This window comes from Bufo gargarizans, chromosome 3 (genome assembly GCF_014858855.1).
Source record: "Bufo gargarizans isolate SCDJY-AF-19 chromosome 3, ASM1485885v1, whole genome shotgun sequence".
NCBI classification, from domain to species: domain Eukaryota; kingdom Metazoa; phylum Chordata; class Amphibia; order Anura; family Bufonidae; genus Bufo; species Bufo gargarizans.
The window spans coordinates 90867528-90887266 of NC_058082.1; the positions used below are offsets into that span (position 1 = coordinate 90867528).

General features: G+C 45.3%; 1 protein-coding gene across 2 annotated transcripts in view; it reads left to right on the forward strand.

The window, feature by feature from the left end:
* The window catches only part of RDX (radixin), a 108167-nt gene that overhangs the window by 46574 nt on the left and 41854 nt on the right, over nt 1–19739 (forward strand). For both annotated transcript variants that reach the window (XM_044285042.1, XM_044285043.1), the window contains exons 4-6: nt 4722–4817; nt 8487–8761; nt 10583–10666. In XM_044285042.1, coding sequence (XP_044140977.1) covers nt 4722–4817; nt 8487–8761; nt 10583–10666 — 455 coding nt within the window. The remainder of the gene's footprint in view (nt 1–4721; nt 4818–8486; nt 8762–10582; nt 10667–19739) is intronic.

The following is a 19739-nucleotide window of genomic DNA, read 5'->3' on the forward strand; positions in this document are numbered from 1 at the left end:
GTTTGTTTCCGAACTACAAGACAAAGCCCTGCTGTTCTCAGATTGTAGGTTTCTGCATTAGTTTAGTGCAATCATGACAATAACAGATCCGAAAGATTTGTATGTAGGTCTGATAACGACCAGATGCAGTCGTCATATTCGCTGACTACAATATGATGTTCCACTTCTGGTTGGTGCAGTTATTGGTCACTATAAGCCTAGCACCAGTCGCACATAGAGTGGTGAGGTCCGTATTTCATTTGCCCCCCCAAAAAAAAATAAATAAATCACTGGAGATTCGAAGTTAGACAGGTGCGCAGACCATTTTTATGGGGTTGCTTCATGTCCTACAATTAGCTGATCATCTGAAATCTGGTTGGTAGGTCCTCATGGACAGCTGTCATGTCTGGGATGCTGCACACGTCCACAGTCGGCAGCCATTGTTAACCTATTACCTATTAAAAGATGTCCACTCGGGTTATCTCGGCATAGACATTGATGACATCCTGGTAGAACATTTTACTAGTTTCTAAGTGGTAGAGGTCCAAGCATTATGACCCTCATTGATTCCTAAAACTAGGTGTCAGTGGCGGTAATGTAAACCCTTGGTGGTCAAGGGCAGTCAAATAGCTAAATTTGAGATTCCTGGTGGGGATGCTGCATGTCCAGGTCCAGCTGGTAATTCGCCTCTTCAGGTCCCAGTGTGGTGGTGGCTGTAACGGAAAGTTGAACCCTGATGTTTAGCAGTACTGATCCTAGAGTTGAGTGCAGGCAGGGGATACAGAAGATGGTGCAGCTGTCGGCTGCATGGTTCTTTCTATGATTGGGCGAAGTGATTCAGGTGTGCTCTGTCCGATCATTCAGGAGCTCTGAGAGTCTCAGCTGGACCAGACGCCCTCTGAGTAGGGACAGTTTCTGAGACGTGAACTCAAGCATAGCACGTCTTGGAGGGAACATTGATTGTGAAACTACAACTCTCAGCTGCAAGCTGTCGGCATCCTGGGAGTTGTAGCAAGATGTTGGAGTCCAGTGCTGTCAGGTCTGAGATGCAGCAGATAGAATATCAATTCATGTGTAAGTACCACGTCCATTATGAATTTCGACTCCTGGTGTTAATTAGAAAAGTTATTTTAACCACTTAAGGACCACAGGTTTATACCCCCTAGTGACCAGGCCCTTTTTTACAAATCGGCACTCCACAACTTTAACGGTTTATTGCTCGGTCATGCAACTTACCACCCAAATGAATTTTGCCTCCTTTTCTTCTCACTAATAGAGCTTTCATTTGGTGGTATTTCATTGCTGCTGACATTTTTACTTTTTTTTTATTAATCGAAATTTACCGAAATTTTTGCAAAAAAATTTTCAGTTGTACATTTTTATTTTATTTTTTTAAACTACAATTCTATATACATTTTTCTCAAAATTTATTCTACATGTCTTTGATAAAAAAATTGTTTGGGTAAAAGTTATTGCGTTTACAAACTATGGTACAAAAATGTGAATTTCCGCTTTTTGAAGCAGCTCTGACTTTCTGAGCACCTGTCATGTTTCCTGAGGTTCTACAATCCCCAGACAGTAGAAAAACCCCACAAATGACCCCATTTCGGAAAGTAGACACCCTAAGGTATTCGCTGATGGGCATAGTGAGTTCATAGAACTTTTTATTTTTTGTCACAAGTTAGCGGAAAATGATGAATTTTTTTATTTTATTTTTTCCCTTACAAAGTCTCATATTCCACTAACTTGCGACAAAAAATAAAAACTTCCATGAACTCACTATGCCCATCACGAAATACCTTTGGGGTGTCTTCTTTCCATAATGGGGTCACTTGTGGGGTAGTTATACTGCCCTGGCATTTTAGGGGCCCTAATGCGTGAGAAGTAGTTTGAAATCAAAATGTGTAAAAAAAAGCCCTGTGAAATCCTAAAGGTGCTCTTTGGAATGTGGGCCCCTTTGCCCACCTAGGCTGCAAAAAAGTGTCACACATATGGTATCGCCGTTCTCAGGAGAAGTTGGGCAATGTGTTTTGGGGTGTCTTTTTACACATGCCCATGCTGGGTGAGAGAAATATCAGTCAAATGACAACTTTGTATAAAAAAAAAAGGAAAAGTTGTTTTTTAGAGAGATATTTCTCTCACCCAGCATGGGTATATGTAAAAAGAAACCCCAAAACACATTGCCCAACTTCTCCTGAGTACGGCGATACCACATGTGACACTTTTTTGCAGCCTAGGTGGGCAAAGGGGCCCACATTCCAAAGAGCACCTTTAGGATTTCACAGGGCTTTTTTTACACATTTTGATTTCAAACTACTTCTCACGCATTAGGGCCCCTAAAATGCCAGGGCAGTATAACTACCCCACAAGTGACCCCATTTTGGAAAGAAGACACCCCAAGGTATTTTGTGATGGGCATGGCGAGTTCCTCGAATTATTATTTTTTTTTTTGCACAAGTTAGCGTGCCTAGGTGCGCAAAGGGGCCCAAATACCAATTAGTATCTTTTAGGAGGGCATTTGGATTCCAGACTACTTCTCACACTTTAGGGCCCCTAAAATGCCAGGGCAGTATAAATACCCCACATGTGACCCCATTTTGGAAAGAAGACACCCCAAGGTATTCCTTGAGGGGCATGGCGAGTTCCTCAAATTTTTTTTATTTTTTTTGCACAAGTTAGCGGAAATTGATTTTTTTTTTTTTTGTCTCCCTTTCCGCTAACTTGTGACAAAAAATAAAATTTTACATGAACTCGCCATGCCCCTCACAAAATACCTTGGGGTGTCTTCTTTCCAAAATGGGGTCACATGTGGGGTATTTATACTGCCCTGGCATTTTAGGGGCCCTAAAGAGTGAGAAGAAGGCTACTTTCACACTAGCGTTCAGAGCGGATCCGTCTGAGACGGATCCGCTCATATAATGCAGACGGTGGCTCCGTTCAGAACGGATCCGTCTGCATTATATTGTAAAAAAAAATTCTAAGTGTGAAAGTAGCCTGAACGGATCCGTCCAGACTTTTACATTGAAAGTCAATGGGGACCGGATCCGTTTGAAGATTGAGCCATAGTGTGTCATCTTCAAACGGATCCGTCCCCATTGACTTACATTGTAAGTCTGGACGGATCCGTCCGCCTGCTGAGCGGAGGCTGAACGCTGCCAGACTGATGCATTCTGAGCGTATCCGCGTCCACTCAGAATGCATTAGTGCTAGACTGATGCGTTTGGGGCCGCTTGTGAGCCCCTTCAAACGGAGCTCACAAGCGGACACCCGAACGCTAGTGTGAAAGTAGCCGAAGTCTGTAATATAAATGTCTAAAAAAAAATTACGCATTTGGATTCTGTGAGGGGTATGGTGAGTTCATGTGAGATTTTTTTTTTTTGTCACAAGTTAGTGGAATATGAGACTTTGTAAGAAAAAAGAAAATCAATTTCCGCTAACTTGTGCCTAAAAAAATGTCTGAATGGAGCCTGACAGGGAGGTGATCAGGGAGTCTATATGGGGTGATCACCCCCCTGTAAGGCTCCATTCAGAGGTCCGTATGTGTTTTGCGGATCCATGGATCGGATCCGCAAAACATACGGACGTCTGAATGGAGCCTCTATAGGGGGGGTGATCAATGACATATAGCCCATATAGACTCCCTGATCACCCCCCTGTCATTGATCACCCCCCCCCCCCTGTAAGGCTGGCTCCATTCAGAGGTCCGTATGTGTTTTGCGGATCCATGGATCGGATCCGCAAAACACATACGGACGTCTGAATGGAGCCTTACAGGGGGGTGATCACCCCATATAGGCTCCCTGATCACCCCCTGTCATTGATCACCCCTATGTAAGGCTCCATTCAGAGGTCCGTATGTGTTTTGCGTATCATCGGATCCGCAAAACACATACGGACGTCTGAATGGAGCCTTACAGGGGTGTGATCAATGACGGGGGGGTGATCAGGGAGTCTAATATGGGGTGATCAGGGGTTAATAAGTGACAGGGGGGGGGGGGGGTGTAGTGGTGGTTGGTGCTACTTATTACAGAGCTGCCTGTGTCCTCTGGTCGATCCAAGCAAAAGGGACCACCAGAGGACCAGGTAGCAGGTATATTAGACGCTGTTATCAAAACAGCATCTAATATACCTGTTAGGGGTTAAAAAAATCGCATCTACAGCCTGCCAGCGAACGATCGCCACTGGCAGGCTGTAGATCAGCTCGTTTACCTCCGGTTCCTGTGAACGCACGCTCCTGTGTGCGCGCGTTCACAGGAAATCTCGCGTCTCGCGAGATGACGCCGATCGGCGTTAGAGTGACCTGGCAGAGCCGCAGCATTGACGCCGGCGTTAGCGAGACGGGAGATGGTTAAAATGAACACTGATATCTTGAGATTGAATGCTGCCCCCCTGGTCATATGGATGTCCTCTGAGGCAGTGTTCCTCAACTCCAGTCCTCAGGGCCCACCTACCGGTCAGGATTTGAGAATATCCCACAGAATGAATACCTGTGGTAAGTCCTGATGCAGTGACAATAATTATATCACCTGCTGAATGCTAAGGAAATTCTGTTAACATGACAGTCAGGTGGGCCCTGAGGACTGGAGTTGAGAAACCCTGCTCTGATACATTCTTAGGTTAATTAACATCCTGTGAGGCCCTAATTTTTGAACCTTCACTTTATTATATTTCTATTGCTGCCTTCCTGTTTAGTGTGTGTATCTGATTCTTCTCATGCTGATCCTTTTTATGTTCCTTTCCAGGTGGTGAAAACTGTGGGTCTACGAGAGGTTTGGTTCTTTGGGCTTCAGTACGTGGACAGCAAGGGTTACTCTACATGGCTGAAGCTCAATAAAAAGGTTTGTTCGCCTCTTCAGTTCCTTTTATCTGTCTAACCCTTTGTTCTGAAATGTCCTTTCATTCAGAGCGTTCGGTCTTCGTTCCTTTTTTTTTTTTTTTTTTTTTTTTTTCTATTTTAAGTGTAATAGATTTATTTTTGGCGCAGCAGCAGGTGGGCACATGTGAGGCGTTGGTAACCTGGCTGCTCACAATGTATTCTCAGATCTGTAGTAAGAAAACCAAGTGCTACTAATGTGACCTAATAATTTGGTGTTACATCCAAGTATGAATTTAAAACTGTGAAAGAGCCTCGTACGTGCATCTCATGATCTATACCATTGTTGGTCATCAAAGGTACGAGATGAAGGCAGAACAATTATACAGGTTGTAGACCCTTGTATGTTATCTATCAGCATCAGTAGAGAATCCTAATCATACTTAAACATTACCTGTTAGAAACTGTTCAGCCCCCTAAAATGGGACCACTACCCGACCGTGCCACTCCTGTCATTTCTAAATGTATTCTTAGTAGCCCAAGCAAATGTCTAATTTTAATGGGAAAAAAAAGCATCATACCTGCATGGAAGTTGCCCTTTTGCAGTCAAGGAGGTGTAGACGCTGGACTGTCAGGTCACCCTGACTGTGCCCTAATCCTGACCAGTCACGGTTGATCGATGGACGTTTATAACAAGTTCAGCAGAAATCCTACACTTGTGCAGTCTTCTACTTCAGTGCATGTGCAGTGAGGCAGCGTATAGGTGTCCTGGCTTCAGATGCACATGAAACTGGGGGCGTGCACTGAAAGTAGAAGACGAAAGCATGTGCGCAGGATTTCTTCTGGGCCTGCCTTGACAGCTTGTCCTGACAGTCCAGCATCGCCACCTCCTTGACTGCAAATAGGCAATTTCCGTGCAGGCGACTTTATTAATTAATTTTTGTCAAAATACAAACCGGATTCCAAAAAAGTTGGGACACTATACAAATCGTGAATAAAAACTGAATGCAATGATGTGGAGGTGCCAACTTCTAATATTCAGAATAGAACATAAATCACGGAACAAAAGTTTAAACTGAGAAAATGTACCATTTTAAGGGAAAAATATGTTGAATCAGAATTTCATGGTGTCAACAAATCCCAAATAAGTTGGGACAAGGCCATTTTCACCACTGTGTGGCATCTCCCCTTCTTCTTACAACACTCAACAGACGTCTGGGGACCGAGGAGACCAGTTTCTCAAGTTTAGAAATAGGAATGCTCTCCCATTCTTGTCTAATACAGGCCTCTAACTGTTCAATCGTCTTGGGCCTTCTTTGTTGCACTTTCCTCTTTATGATGCGCCAAATGTTCTCTATAGGTGAAAGATCTGGACTGCAGACTGGCCATTTCAGTACCCGGATCCTTCTCCTACGCAGCCATGATGTTGTGATTGATGCAGAATGTGGTCTGGCATTATCTTGTTGAAAAATGCAGGGTCTTCCCTGAAAGAGATGACGTCTGGATGGGAGCATATGTTGTTCTAGAACCTGAATATATTTTTCTGCATTGATAGTGCCTTTCCAGACATGCAAGCTGCCCATGCCACACGCACTCATGCAACCCCATACCATCAGAGATGCAGGCTTCTGAACTGAGCGTTGATAACAACTTGGGTTGTCCTTGTCCTCTTTGGTCCGGATGACATGGCATCCCAGATTTCCAAAAATAACTTCGAATCGTGACTCGTCTGACCACAGAACAGTCTTCCATTTTGCCACACTCCATTTTAAATGATCCCTGGCCCAGTGAAATGGCTTCTTCTTTGCACTGTAGAGTTTCAGCTGGCAACGGCGGATGGCACGGTGGATTGTGTTCACCAACAATGGTTTCTGGAAGTATTCCTGAGCCCATTCTGTGATTTCCTTTACAGTAGCATTCCTGTTTGTGGTGCAGTGTCGTTTAAGGGCCCGGAGATCACTGGCATCTAGTATGGTTTTACGGCCTTGACCCTTACGCACAGAGATTGTTCCAGATTCTCTGAATCTTCGGATGATGTTATGCACAGTTGATGATGATAGATGCAAAGTCTTTGCAATTTTTCGCTGGGTAACACCTTTCTGATATTGCTCCACTATCTTTCTGCGCAACATTGTGGGAATTGGTGATCCTCTACCCATCTTGGCTTCTGAGAGACACTGCCACTCTGAGAAGCTCTTTTTATACCCAATCATGTTGCCAATTGACCTAATTAGTGTTAATTGGTCTTCCAGCTCTTCGTTATGCTCAAATTTACTTTTTCCAGCCTCTTATTGCTACTTGTCCCAACTTTTTGGGGATTTGTTGACACCGTGAAAATTTGAATCAACGTATTTTTCCTTTAAAATGATACATTTACTCGGATTAAACGCTTGATCTGTCATCTACGTTCTATTACAAATAAAATATTGACATTTGCCATCTCCACATCATTGCATTCAGTTTTTATTCACAATTTGTTTAGTGTCCCAACTTTTTTGGAATCCGGTTTGTATTACTTGTGCTTGGGGTATTCCAAGATATTATATATATTTTTTTTTTTTTACTGACAACCTATCAGAGGGGGTCAAACAATTAGGACCCCCCGCAATCAGTTGTTTGAGAAGACAGTGGCTCTCCTGTGAGTGCTGTGGCCTTCTCTCTGCTTTTCTTAGGCCAGTGACGTCACGTGGCCTAGGAGCAGCTCGGCCTCATTCAAGTGAATGGGGCTGAGCTGTGATACCAAGCACAACCACTATACAATGTAAGACACTGTGCTTGGTTAGCAAGGAGAAGGCAGCGGCACTCGCAGGAGCACCTGTGCCTTCTCAAAACAGCTGATCGCAGGGTTGCCGAACCCCCACAGATCAAATACTGATGACCTATCCAGAGGTTAGGTCATCGGTAAAAACAAATCTCAGAAATCCCTTGTCGGGCATATTCAAACTGCGGCCCTAAGTGGCCCTTGCCTTGAATTTCTTCCTTAAAATACACAATTCTAATTAGTATAGTTGTAATATCTGTGAATGAGTGGAGTGAATTCTGCCAAACGCTTGTGCCGTGTTCAATGCCAGTTTCACCTTGAGATGGTTGCTGGGGACCAACGTAAGAGGCTGTGGTTGTAAGACACTGTATCTTTAGTAGCCAGTTTGTATCACCATACCATGTCATTGTCCATTTCCTACCTTCAGGTGGAGAGCCTCATAAAGTAATGCAAACCTGGGTATAACAGTTGTTAGACAATTTCCCCTAATGATAACTGAAAAAAAGAAACATTAAAGTGGTTATCAAAGTAATTTTTATTGATGACAGGTCATCAATATCAGATCGGTGGGGGTCCGTCATCCCCGCTGATCAGCTGTTTGAAGAGGAGGTGCCCTCCACACAACCTTCCCTTCATTGTTTACCTGCTCGCACCATATGATGTCTGATTTTAATTTTTTATAATAATCATTGGATAACCCCTTTTAATATGAGTATTGTATTATGGCCAAAAGAAATCACCTTCACTGGCCTCTGCGATGCTTGCACCAATGTTCACACACCAGCTTATTGTAGGTGGGACTGCAGCTCTGTGACGAGGAACTGATAAGACCGTATGAGATCCACCTTACACAGGGCTCCTCTACGGCCAAACGTTATTGTAAGATCCCACTTGCTAAGAATTTCTTATGACGACCTGAACTTGGTTTTTCAGGTGACTCAGCAGGACGTCCGAAAAGAAAACCCTCTGCAATTCAAGTTCCGCGCCAAGTTTTTCCCAGAGGATGTTTCCGAAGAATTAATTCAGGAGATAACCCAGAGACTGTTCTTTCTGCAAGTTAAAGAAGCAATATTAAATGATGAAATCTACTGTCCCCCCGAGACGGCGGTCCTGCTGGCATCCTATGCCGTGCAGTCAAAGTATGGCGATTACAGCAAAGATGCCCACAAGCCGGGTTACCTGGCCAATGACCGCCTGCTGCCTCAACGGTAAGTGAGGGGACGCGCCAACCTACATAATGCTGTCACCGGAAGCCGCCATTTACTACCATTCTTCTAAAGAACGGGATGGCCTAGCATTTTTCTTGCCCTGGAGTATTGATTCCCATGTTCTCAGAGAATGGACATCAAATGGAATCTGTAAATAAATGTCCTCCTTCTGCCAAATAAGTGCTTTGTGCTGCGAACAATAACTTGAAGTAACTAGCACAGATATAAAAGTGCAGTCTGTGAACCAGTTTAGCTGCAAAGATGTCATTCCCTCCCTTTGTCCTTTATTATTCTGGTATTTTTAGTTTTTGTTTGCTTTTAGTTTTTTGTTTTTTTCCCCCGTAGCCTCTGTTGCATTATAACAGCTTTTTTTTTTTTCTCTTTACAATGAGCCTTTCAGATTGTGAAACTGCAGTCTTGTATCTTGTAATAGACCATTTGCATATATGGTGTGCAGAGCATTAAAAGAATAGAAAAAAATTAAAATCAAATGACAAAAGTAAGCAGGAGATAATCTTGCCCTCACTCTTTCATTTTGAGGGATTTTCTGCATGATTCTGTAACTGGTAGAAATCCTCCAGAGAATACAGAATAGGTCATCAGTATCTGATTAGTGGGGGTCCGATCACCGCAAGCACCCCACCAGTCAGCTGTTTGAGAAGGCACCAGTGCTCTCAGTAGCGCTGCTGACTTCTTGCAGCTTTCCCTAGGCCATGTGATGTCCTGTTCATCGGTCACATGGCCTAGGTGCACCAAAGCTCCCCAGCCGTTATCCAATGTACGGCGCTATGCCTGAAGGCCATGGTGCTACTGAGAGCCAGGTGACAGTCCCCCACCAATCAGATACTTATGACCTATCCAAAGGATAGGTCATCAGTCTGTCTGGGAAAACCCCTTTAAGCCATAATTTTTGGGGTTGAACTTGAAATTGAAAAATGTGATCACGTACCCATATAGATATTGCTATTAGAAGTATCCAGCTCTGGTAATAGGTGGGTGGGAGAACTTTCTTACTGGGGCTTAGCCCAGAGGTTGGATTTTCAGTCTTTTTGTTCTACTGTAGACAGGGCAGAGGTGAGGCTCCTGCTGCAGCCAGTTATCTTACAGCCAGATACAGGACAGGGAGAAGAGGGACATGGCTGGGCTACTGGCATACATAGAGAAGATTTTTCGTGAAATTGGCAGGGTGGCAGACTAACACAACTTGCTCACATATTTTTTGCGCAAGTGGCGTTATAGGGACAAACGCAATGTTAGCGACTTTTTTTTTTTTTTTTTTTAATGCCAGTAAACTTGTGTGGAGGGAATAAATTTCCCCTGTGAGTTCATGCATGACAGCTGTGAACCTGACATAATTGGGGGACCCCCACCTGCACTGGATCAGGAGGTAAATAGAATTCTGCAAACTTGCTGTAGGGGTCCCCAGCAGATGTCTGGTGGTCCCAGCAGCGTGGCACCTTGTGATCAACTTATCGTTGCGGTACCTTTTTAACAAACTTCAAAGGGGTCTAAATACCTGTGCATTGATAAAATGTGCTAGTTGGAAGGAAACATTATCATTTTTGGGGTTTAAAAAAAACAAAAAAAAAATTTCCCATGTCCATAGATAATTTTTTATTTTTTCTGAAATATCCTGCACTGTTAATAGGTGGTGGAGAACTTTTTCTTGCTGGAGCAGTCGCTGTACTTATCTATGCATAGATGATATACTTTTACATTGACTTATATCGCCATGCCCTCTACTTGAACTCTGCTAACATTTGTCCTCCAGTTATTTCTTGCTATAAATCTATATTTAATATTTATATTTAATATCTTCAGGGTTTTGGAACAACATAAATTGACGAAGGAACAATGGGAAGAAAGAATACAAACCTGGCACGAAGAACACAGGAGCATGTTGAGGTACTGCACCCAGATCACCCGTTTTACTGTGTGTATATTTGTAACCAGGTTCTGAATCTTTCTATACAATGTTCGATCCCCTCTTTGTACCTGGATACAGGTTCTGTGAGACATCGGCCTGTGGGCAGCATATTATTCAGGAGGAGCTGAGCAGATTGATGTATAGCTTTTGTGGGAAAAGGTTTGGTATAGCTTGTAATTTATTCATTAGAATTTCTATGTTTAGAAGCCCAATGGGTGGTCCTGTCAGTGATTGACAGACTTCCCTGTGAAGAGATAGCTGTCCATCAATACCACCCACTGGACTTCTAAGCATAGAAAGACCAGAGACATAAACTAATGAAATGCAAGTTTTAAGGAATCTTTTCCTGCAAAACTATATATTAATCTGCTCATAGATAGGACTGCATGTACAATGTGACACATTCACTTTAACCCTTTAAGGAAGTCCGGTCCCCAAACATGGCGCCCTTTCACGTGTGCAGCGGGCACCTTAGTCGTCGTGTTTCTGCTATTTTAAAGGGTCTGTCACCACATTTGACCATATTAGACAGATCCTATAGCGTTATATGTGCCACCCAGCAGTTAAAAACGGTACCTTTGTTGCATATAACCGAGTCTTCTTTCTGCCAAAAATGAACTTTGAAGATTATGTAAACGAGCCCTCTCAAGTGCCCAGGGCGGTGTCTCAATCTTCCGAGCCCAAGACCGGACCTCCCCAACGGCTCATAACCCTGCCCTCCTTGTGCCTGTGCCCGCCCGTTTACTCCCCTCGCTTTTTCCATTGCGGCTGCGCAGACAAATTCGTAGACAGCGCATGCGCAGTAGGTATTGCGATGCGATCCCCGCTCCTGGCAGGGCATCGCAATACCTATTGCGCATGCGCCCGCTGCGATTTGTACCGCACAGCCGCAGTGGAAAGGGACAGGGGAGGGGAGTAAACGGGCGGGCAGAGGCGCACGGAGGGCGGAGTTATCAGCCGTTTAGGAGGTGCCTGCCTGGGGCTCCGAGGATTGAGAGACCGCCCTGGGCACTTGAGAGGGCTCAGAAGATAATCTTATAAGTTCGTTTTCTGCAAATTGAAAAGTCCGTTTTCTACCACAAAGGTACCGTTTTTATGTTCTGGCTGGATCACATAACCCTATTTTAACGGTCTAACATGCTAAAATGTGGTGACAGACTCCCTTTAAGGACTCTGCCCTATTTCACCTTACGGACTTGGCCATTTTTTTTGCAAATCTGACCAGTGTCACTTGAAGTGCTGATAACTTTAAAACGCTTTGACTTATCCAGGCCATTCTGAGATAGTTTTGTCACATATTGTACTTCATGACACTGGTAAAATGAAGTAATACAAATTCATTTTTATTTTTAAAAAAAATACCACAGTTACCAAAAATTTGTAAATTGCAAATTTCCACGTTTCAATTTCTCTACTTCTATAATACATAGTAATACCTCCAAAAATAGTTATTACTTTACATTCCCCATATGTCTACTTCATGTTTGGATCATTTTGGGAATTATATTTTATTTTTTGGCGATGTTACAAGGCTTGGAAGTTTAGAAGCAAAATTTTCAAAAACCCAATTTTTAGGGACCAGTTCAGGTCTGAAGTCACTTTGTGAGGCTTACATAATAGAAACCACCCAAAAATGATCCCATTCTATAAACTACACCCTCAAGGTATTCAAAACGGATTTTACAAACTTTGTTAACCCTTTAGGTGTTCCACAAGAATTAATGGAAAATAGAGATACAATTAAAAAATTTCACTCTTTTGGCAAATTTCCCATTTAAATTTTTTTTTTCCAGTTACAAAGCAAGGGTTAACAGCCAAACCAAACTCAATATTTATGGCCCTGATTCTGTAGTTTACAGAAACACCCCATATGTGGTTGTAAACTACTGTACGGGCACACGGCAGGGCGCAGAAGGAAAGGAATGCCATTCCGTTTTTGGAAGGCAGATTTTGCTGGACTGTGTCCCATTTGAAGCCCCCCTGATGAACCCCTAGAGTAGAAACTCCCAAAAAGTGACCCCATTTTAGAAACTACGGGATAGGGTGGAAGTTTTTTTGGTATTGGTTTAGGGTACATATGATTTTTGGTTGCTCTATATTACACTTTTTGTGAGTCAAGATAACAAGAAATGGCTGTTTTGGCACAGTTTTTATTTTTTTGTTATTTACAACATTCATCTGACAAGTTAGATCAGGCATGCTCAACCTGCGGCCCTCCAGCTGTTGCAAAACTACAACTCCCAGCATGCCTGAACAGCTATCAGCTTACAGCAGGGCATTGTGGGAGTTGTAGTTTTACAACAGCTGGAGGGCCGTAGGTTGAGCATGCTTGGGTTAGATCATGTGATATTTTTATAGACAAGGTTGTCACGGATGCGGCGATGCCTAATATATGTAGACTTTTTTTAATTTACGTAAGTTTTACACAATGATTTCTTTTTTGAAGCAAAAATCATGTTTTAGTGTTTCCATAGTCTGAGAGCCATAATTTTTTCAGTTTTTGGGCGATTACCTTGGGTAGGGTATGATTTTTGCGGGCTGAGATGACTATTTTATTGGCACTATTTTGGGGTGCGTGTGACTTTTTGATCGCTTGCTATTACACTTTTTGTGATGCAACCGTAAATGATGCCATTAGAATGTACAACTTGTCCTGCAATAAATAAGCCCTCATAAGGCTATGTTAATGGTAAAAAAAAAAAAAGTTAGGACTATGGGAAGGCGGGGAGTGAAAAAACGAAAACTCAAAAATGGAAAATCCCAGGGTCCTTAAGGGGTTAAGGTGGCCATACACATTAGACTAGTGTCTAGCAGTGATTAGCAACCTTCAGCACTCCTGCTGCTGTGAAACTACAATTCCCAGCATGCACACTTTCTTGGCTGTTCATATAACTCCCATGGAAGTGAAATGAGGATTCTGGGAGTTGTAGTTTGAGAACAGCTGGAGTGCCGGAGGTTGCTGATCCCTGGTGTACAGAATCGACTGACTCTCTAATGTGTGTTACATGTTGATGTAACGTGTTAGTTTAGTTCTGCCGACAGTGGGGGAGATTTTATAAAAACTGTTACAAAGAAAAACTGATTTGGTATCACCCAGGGGCGGACTGAGAACCCTCAGGGCCCCCGGGCAAAATAAATCAAGGGCCCCCTTACAGGCCCCACCCATGTTCTGCTGCAAGCACCACCCTTGTCCCGCCTCCAGCCACACCCTACACAATCTTTAATAAGATTTCAAAGTTAGAGTGACACAAAAGGCACCCAGACCACTACAGCTCATTGAAGTTGTCTGGGTACAGTGTCCCTTTTGCAAATCGAGCTGCAATGTTCTAGAGAAACTGCATTGTTTACTTTCCAGCAATAAGTCAGCCTCTAGTGCTGGCAGCCTCTTGAGGGCTTCCTGGATTAAAACAGACCTTTGGTCCGGTATCTGATGCTGGACATTCTCACACCCTGCATGATGACCTCCAGGGTCAAATTTTTCCCCATAGGAAAGCATTGATTCAATGCTCTCGTATGGGGTGATCTAATCTCAGCGTCCATTAGTGATCCTCTGTTAGAAGCAGTGTGGGCATAACTACTGTGATGGGGGCACATATCTGGGCATAACTACTGTGAAGGGGGCACATATCTGGGCATAACTACTGTGAAGGGGGCACATCTGGGCATAACTACTGTGAAGGGGGCACATCTGGGCATAACTACTGTGAAGGGGGCACATCTGGGCATAACTACTGTGAAGGGGGCACATATCTGGGCATAACTACTGTGAAAGGGGGGGAGGCCGTTCACAGTAGTTATTAATCCCTTTCAGCAGTCTCCCCTTCAGTGAATGGGGGACTGCTGAAAGGGATTAATAACTACTGTGAAGGGCCTAGCCGTCTGGGCAACCCCACAGATCATCCCCCCACCCACCTTGTACTTGTTCCACTGATCCGCTACTTGCGCGCTACATGGGCATGAGTCACTTCGGTGCGCAATCCCATCCTGTGGCGCGTGATCCCGCGAGACCCGTGACCTACAGCGACAGGTCTTGCGGGATCACGCTCTGCAGGACGGGATTGCCCACTGAAGTGACTCGACTCATTCCCGCGCGCCAAGTAGCGGAATAATTACAAGAGGGGTGGGGAATGGCCAAATAAAAAAATATTTTGAAACAGAAGGTGTTATGGGGGTATCTGTGGATGGCACACTGTTATGGGTGGATCAGTGGATGGCACACTGTTATGGGTGGATCAGTGGATGGCACACTGTTATGGGGGGGATCTTTGGATGGCACACTGTTATGGGGGGGATCTGTGGATGGCACACTGTTATGGGGGGGGATCTGTGGATGGCACACTGTTATGGGGGGATCTGTGGATGGCACACTGTTATGGGGGGGATCTGTGGATGGCACACTGTTATGGGGGGGGATCTGTGGATGGCACACTGTTATGGGGGGGATCTGTGGATGGCACACTGTTATGGGGGGGATCTGTGGATGGCACACTGTTATGGGGGGGATCTGTGGATGGCACACTGTTATGGGGGGGGATCTGTGGATGGCACACTGTTAGGGGGGGATCTGTGGATGGCACACTGTTATGGGGGGATCTGTGGATGGCACACTGTTATGGGGGGGATCTGTGGATGGCACACTGTTATGGGGGGGATCTGTGGATGGCACACTGTTATGGGGGGGGGATCTGTGGATGGCACACTGTTATGGGGGGGGGGATCTGTGGATGGCACACTGTTATGGGGGGGGGGATCTGTGGATGGCACACTGTTATGGGGGGGGGATCTGTGGATGGCACACTGTTATGGGGGGGGATCTGTGGATGGCACACTGTTATGGGGGGGGATCTGTGGATGGCACACTGTTATGGGGGGGGATCTGTGGATGGCACACTGTTATGGGGGGGGATCTGTGGATGGCACACTGTTATGGGGGGGGATCTGTGGATGGCACACTGTTATGGGGGGGGATCTGTGGATGGCACACTGTTATGGGGGGGGATCTGTGGATGGCACACTGTTATGGGGGGGGATCTGTGGATGGCACACTGTTATGGGGGGGGATCTGTGGATGGCACACTGTTATGGGGGGGATCTGTGGATGGCACACTGTTATGGGGGGGATCTGTGGATGGCACACTGTTATGGGGGGGATCTGTGGATGGCACATATATAGCACCTTATGCTATATATGTGTCATCCACAGATCCCCCCCCCCCCCCCATAAGTGTCCCTGTGAGTGAATGATCCCCAATACACTGCGCATGCGCGAAAAAGACGACTTGGCGCAGGCGCAGTAGAGGTTGACAAAATGCAAACAAAATAAAGGTTAACAAAATGCAAATATCTAGACCTCTTCAGCACCTCTGTGACGTTTAATTGACAGTATTATGTCTATATCGTGGAAAATAGTTTTAAGGAAATAAAGATTTAAAATTTTGTATTAGTCAGCACTTCAAGCTAGACGTAATGTAAAACTATCTCCCACGATATAGACATAATACTGTCAAGTAAACGGAACACCGGCATCTGGTGTTGTAATGGCAGCGGGGCCCGGTGCAGTCACTGTATTCTATTACACCGGCCCCGCTCACGCGCCTTCTCCTCCCACTTTATGAATGAAGTAGGAGGAGCAGGCGCGTGACGTCAGTGAGTTGCGCTGCCGCCCGGCCTGCTACTGAGTTTGAGATGGGAAGTTCGGATCTTTTTCATGAATCGATTCATTTGAGTCAGTTCATTCAAAAGAACAGATTCATGAATCGGATCTTCGGTTCACTTCCTGAGCCGGCAGAAGCAAGTGAACTGAAGATCAATGCGCATGCTGAGTTCATCGAATCTTCGGTTCACTTGCTGAGTCAGCTCTTAAGTGAACCGAAGGTCTGGAGAGACTCGCTCCTGGCAAACACAGCTCTGCTGCAGTGGAGCAGACTGATGTAATTACACTGTATAGTTATTGCAGGGATTTAGATAATGGTCTAAGAGTTTATTAGTTAAAAGAATCAAATGAGTCAGAGACTCATTTGATTCTTTGAGTTAAAATAATCCTGTCACTGAGTCCCTGCCAGGCTTCCTGCTCTGCTACATTGCTGCAAGCACCCTGTACACACACAGCTCTGCTACATTGCTGCAAGCACCCTGTACACACACAGCTCTGCTACATTGCTGCAAGCACCCTGTACACACACAGCTCTGCTACATTGCTGCAAGCACCCTGTACACACACAGCTCTGCTACATTGCTGCAAGCACCCTGTACACACACAGCTCTGCTACATTGCTGCAAGCACCCTGTACACACACAGCTCTGCTACATTGCTGCAAGCACCCTGTACACACACAGCTCTGCTACATTGCTGCAAGCACCCTGTACACACACAGCTCTGCTACATTGCTGCAAGCACCCTGTACACACACAGCTCTGCTACATTGCTGCAAGCACCCTGTACACACCACAGCTCTGCTACATTGCTGCAAGCACCCTGTACACACACAGCTCTGCTACATTGCTGCAAGCACCCTGTACACACACAGCTCTGCTACATTGCTGCAAGCACCCTGTACACACACAGCTCTGCTACATTGCTGCAAGCACCCTGTACACACACAGCTCTGCTACATTGCTGCAAGCACCCTGTACACACACAGCTCTGCTACATTGCTGCAAGCACCCTGTACACACACGTAGCTCTGCTACATTGCTGCAGCCCCTGTACACACACAGCTCTGCTACATTGCTGCAAGCACCCTGTACACACACAGCTCTGCTACATTGCTGCAAGCACCCTGTACACACACAGCTCTGCTACATTGCTGCAAGCACCCTGTACACACACAGCTCTGCTACATTGCTGCAAGCACCCTGTACACACACAGCTCTGCTACATTGCTGCAAGCACCCTGTACACACACACAGCTCTGCTACATTGCTGCAAGCACCCTGTACACACACACAGCTCTGCTACATTGCTGCAAGCACCCTGTACACACACACAGCTCTGCTACATTGCTGCAAGCACCCTGTAACACACACACAGCTCTGCTACATTGCTGCAAGCACCCTGTACACACACACACAGCTCTGCTACATTGCTGCAAGCACCCTGTACACACACACAGCTCTGCTACATTGCTGCAAGCACCCTGTACACACACACACAGCTCTGCTACATTGCTGCAAGCACCCTGTACACACACACACAGCTCTGCTACATTGCTGCAAGCACCCTGTACACACACACACAGCTCTGCTACATTGCTGCAAGCACCCTGTACACACACACACAGCACTGCTACATTGCTGCAAGCACCCTGTACACACACACACAGCTCTGCTACATTGCTGCAAGCACCCTGTACACACACACACAGCTCTGCTACATTGCTGCAAGCACCCTGTACACACACACACAGCTCTGCTACATTGCTGCAAGCACCCTGTACACACACACACAGCTCTGCTACATTGCTGCAAGCACCCTGTACACACCACACAGCTCTGCTACATTGCTGCAAGCACCCTGTACACACACACAGCTCTGCTACATTGCTGCAAGCACCCTGTACACACACACAGCTCTGCTACATTGCTGCAAGCACCCTGTACACACACACAGCTCTGCTACATTGCTGCAAGCACCCTGTACACACACACAGCTCTGCTACATTGCTGCAAGCACCCTGTACACACACACAGCTCTGCTACATTGCTGAAAGCACCCTGTACACACACACACAGCTCTGCTACATTGCTGCAAGCACCCTGTACACACACACAGCTCTGCTACATTGCTGCAAGCACCCTGTACACACACACACACAGCTCTGCTACATTGCTGCAAGCACCCTGTACACACACACACAGCTCTGCTACATTGCTGCAAGCACCCTGTACACACACAGCTCTGCTACATGCAATACTATACTTTGAACCAGTTTTGATAAATTTCCCCAAGATTAGCCTTACTTATGAAAACTGTCTTGCAGCAAGTCTTTGATGCCCTCAGCAACCAATCCTTTTTCTTGAGCAGTTGAAGAAATGAAAGCTGAGCTGTGATTACTAGTTGCTATAGGAAACAGACCATTTTACTTTTAGTCAGTTCTGATAAGTAATGCCTAGTGGGGGAGATTCATTATCTTCCTAATCCTTATGTTTGCAACAACGTTGTTTTATTTTTTTTATACCAATCAACGTGTTTGTAACTTTTTTAAACGCCACTGCAACAACATCTTGTCACAAAAGGCGTCCCCACTTACCAAAAAAGGGGTGTGGTGGGGGAGGGGCAGGCCAGGCACATTTGTTGTCTTTTACGCCAGCAACTCCGAGCTCTCAGTTTTCTAATTTGTCTTTCCTTATCCTGGGTTCCTCTCCATTATGAGTGCACTCTCAACAGTCCTCTTAATATATTGCACCGCAATCTGAGGCCAGCGGCAGCAGAACCTTTCTATGTAGTGCTTGTAGGGACTTGACAGATTCCCATTGAGTTTCAGAAGTTTGTATAAGGCCTCATGCACACGACCGTTGTGTGCATCCGTGGCCGTTGTGCCGTTTTCTGGTTTTTTTTCGCGGACCCATTGACTTTCAATGGGTTAGTGGAAAAATCGGAAAATGCACCGTTTTGCAGCCGAGGCCGTGATCAGTGTATCCTGTCCGTCCAAAAAATATGACCTGTCCTATTTTTTTATGACGGACAACGGTTCACGGACCCATTCAAGTCAATGGGTCCGTGAAAGAACACGGATGCACACAAGATTGGCATCCGTGTCCGTGATCCGTGGCCGTAGGTTGCTTTCATACAGACGGATCCGAAGATCCGTCTGCATAAAAGCTTTTTCAGATCTAAGTTTTCACTTTGTGAAAACTCATATCCGACAGTATATTCTAACACAGAAGCGTTCCCATGGTGATGGGGACGCTTCTAGTTAGAATACACTACAAACTTTGTACAAGACTGCCCCCTGCTGCCTGGCAGCACCCGATCTCTTACAGGGGGATATGATAGCACAATTAACCCCTTCAGGTGCGGCACCTAAAGGGGTTAATTGTACTATCATATTC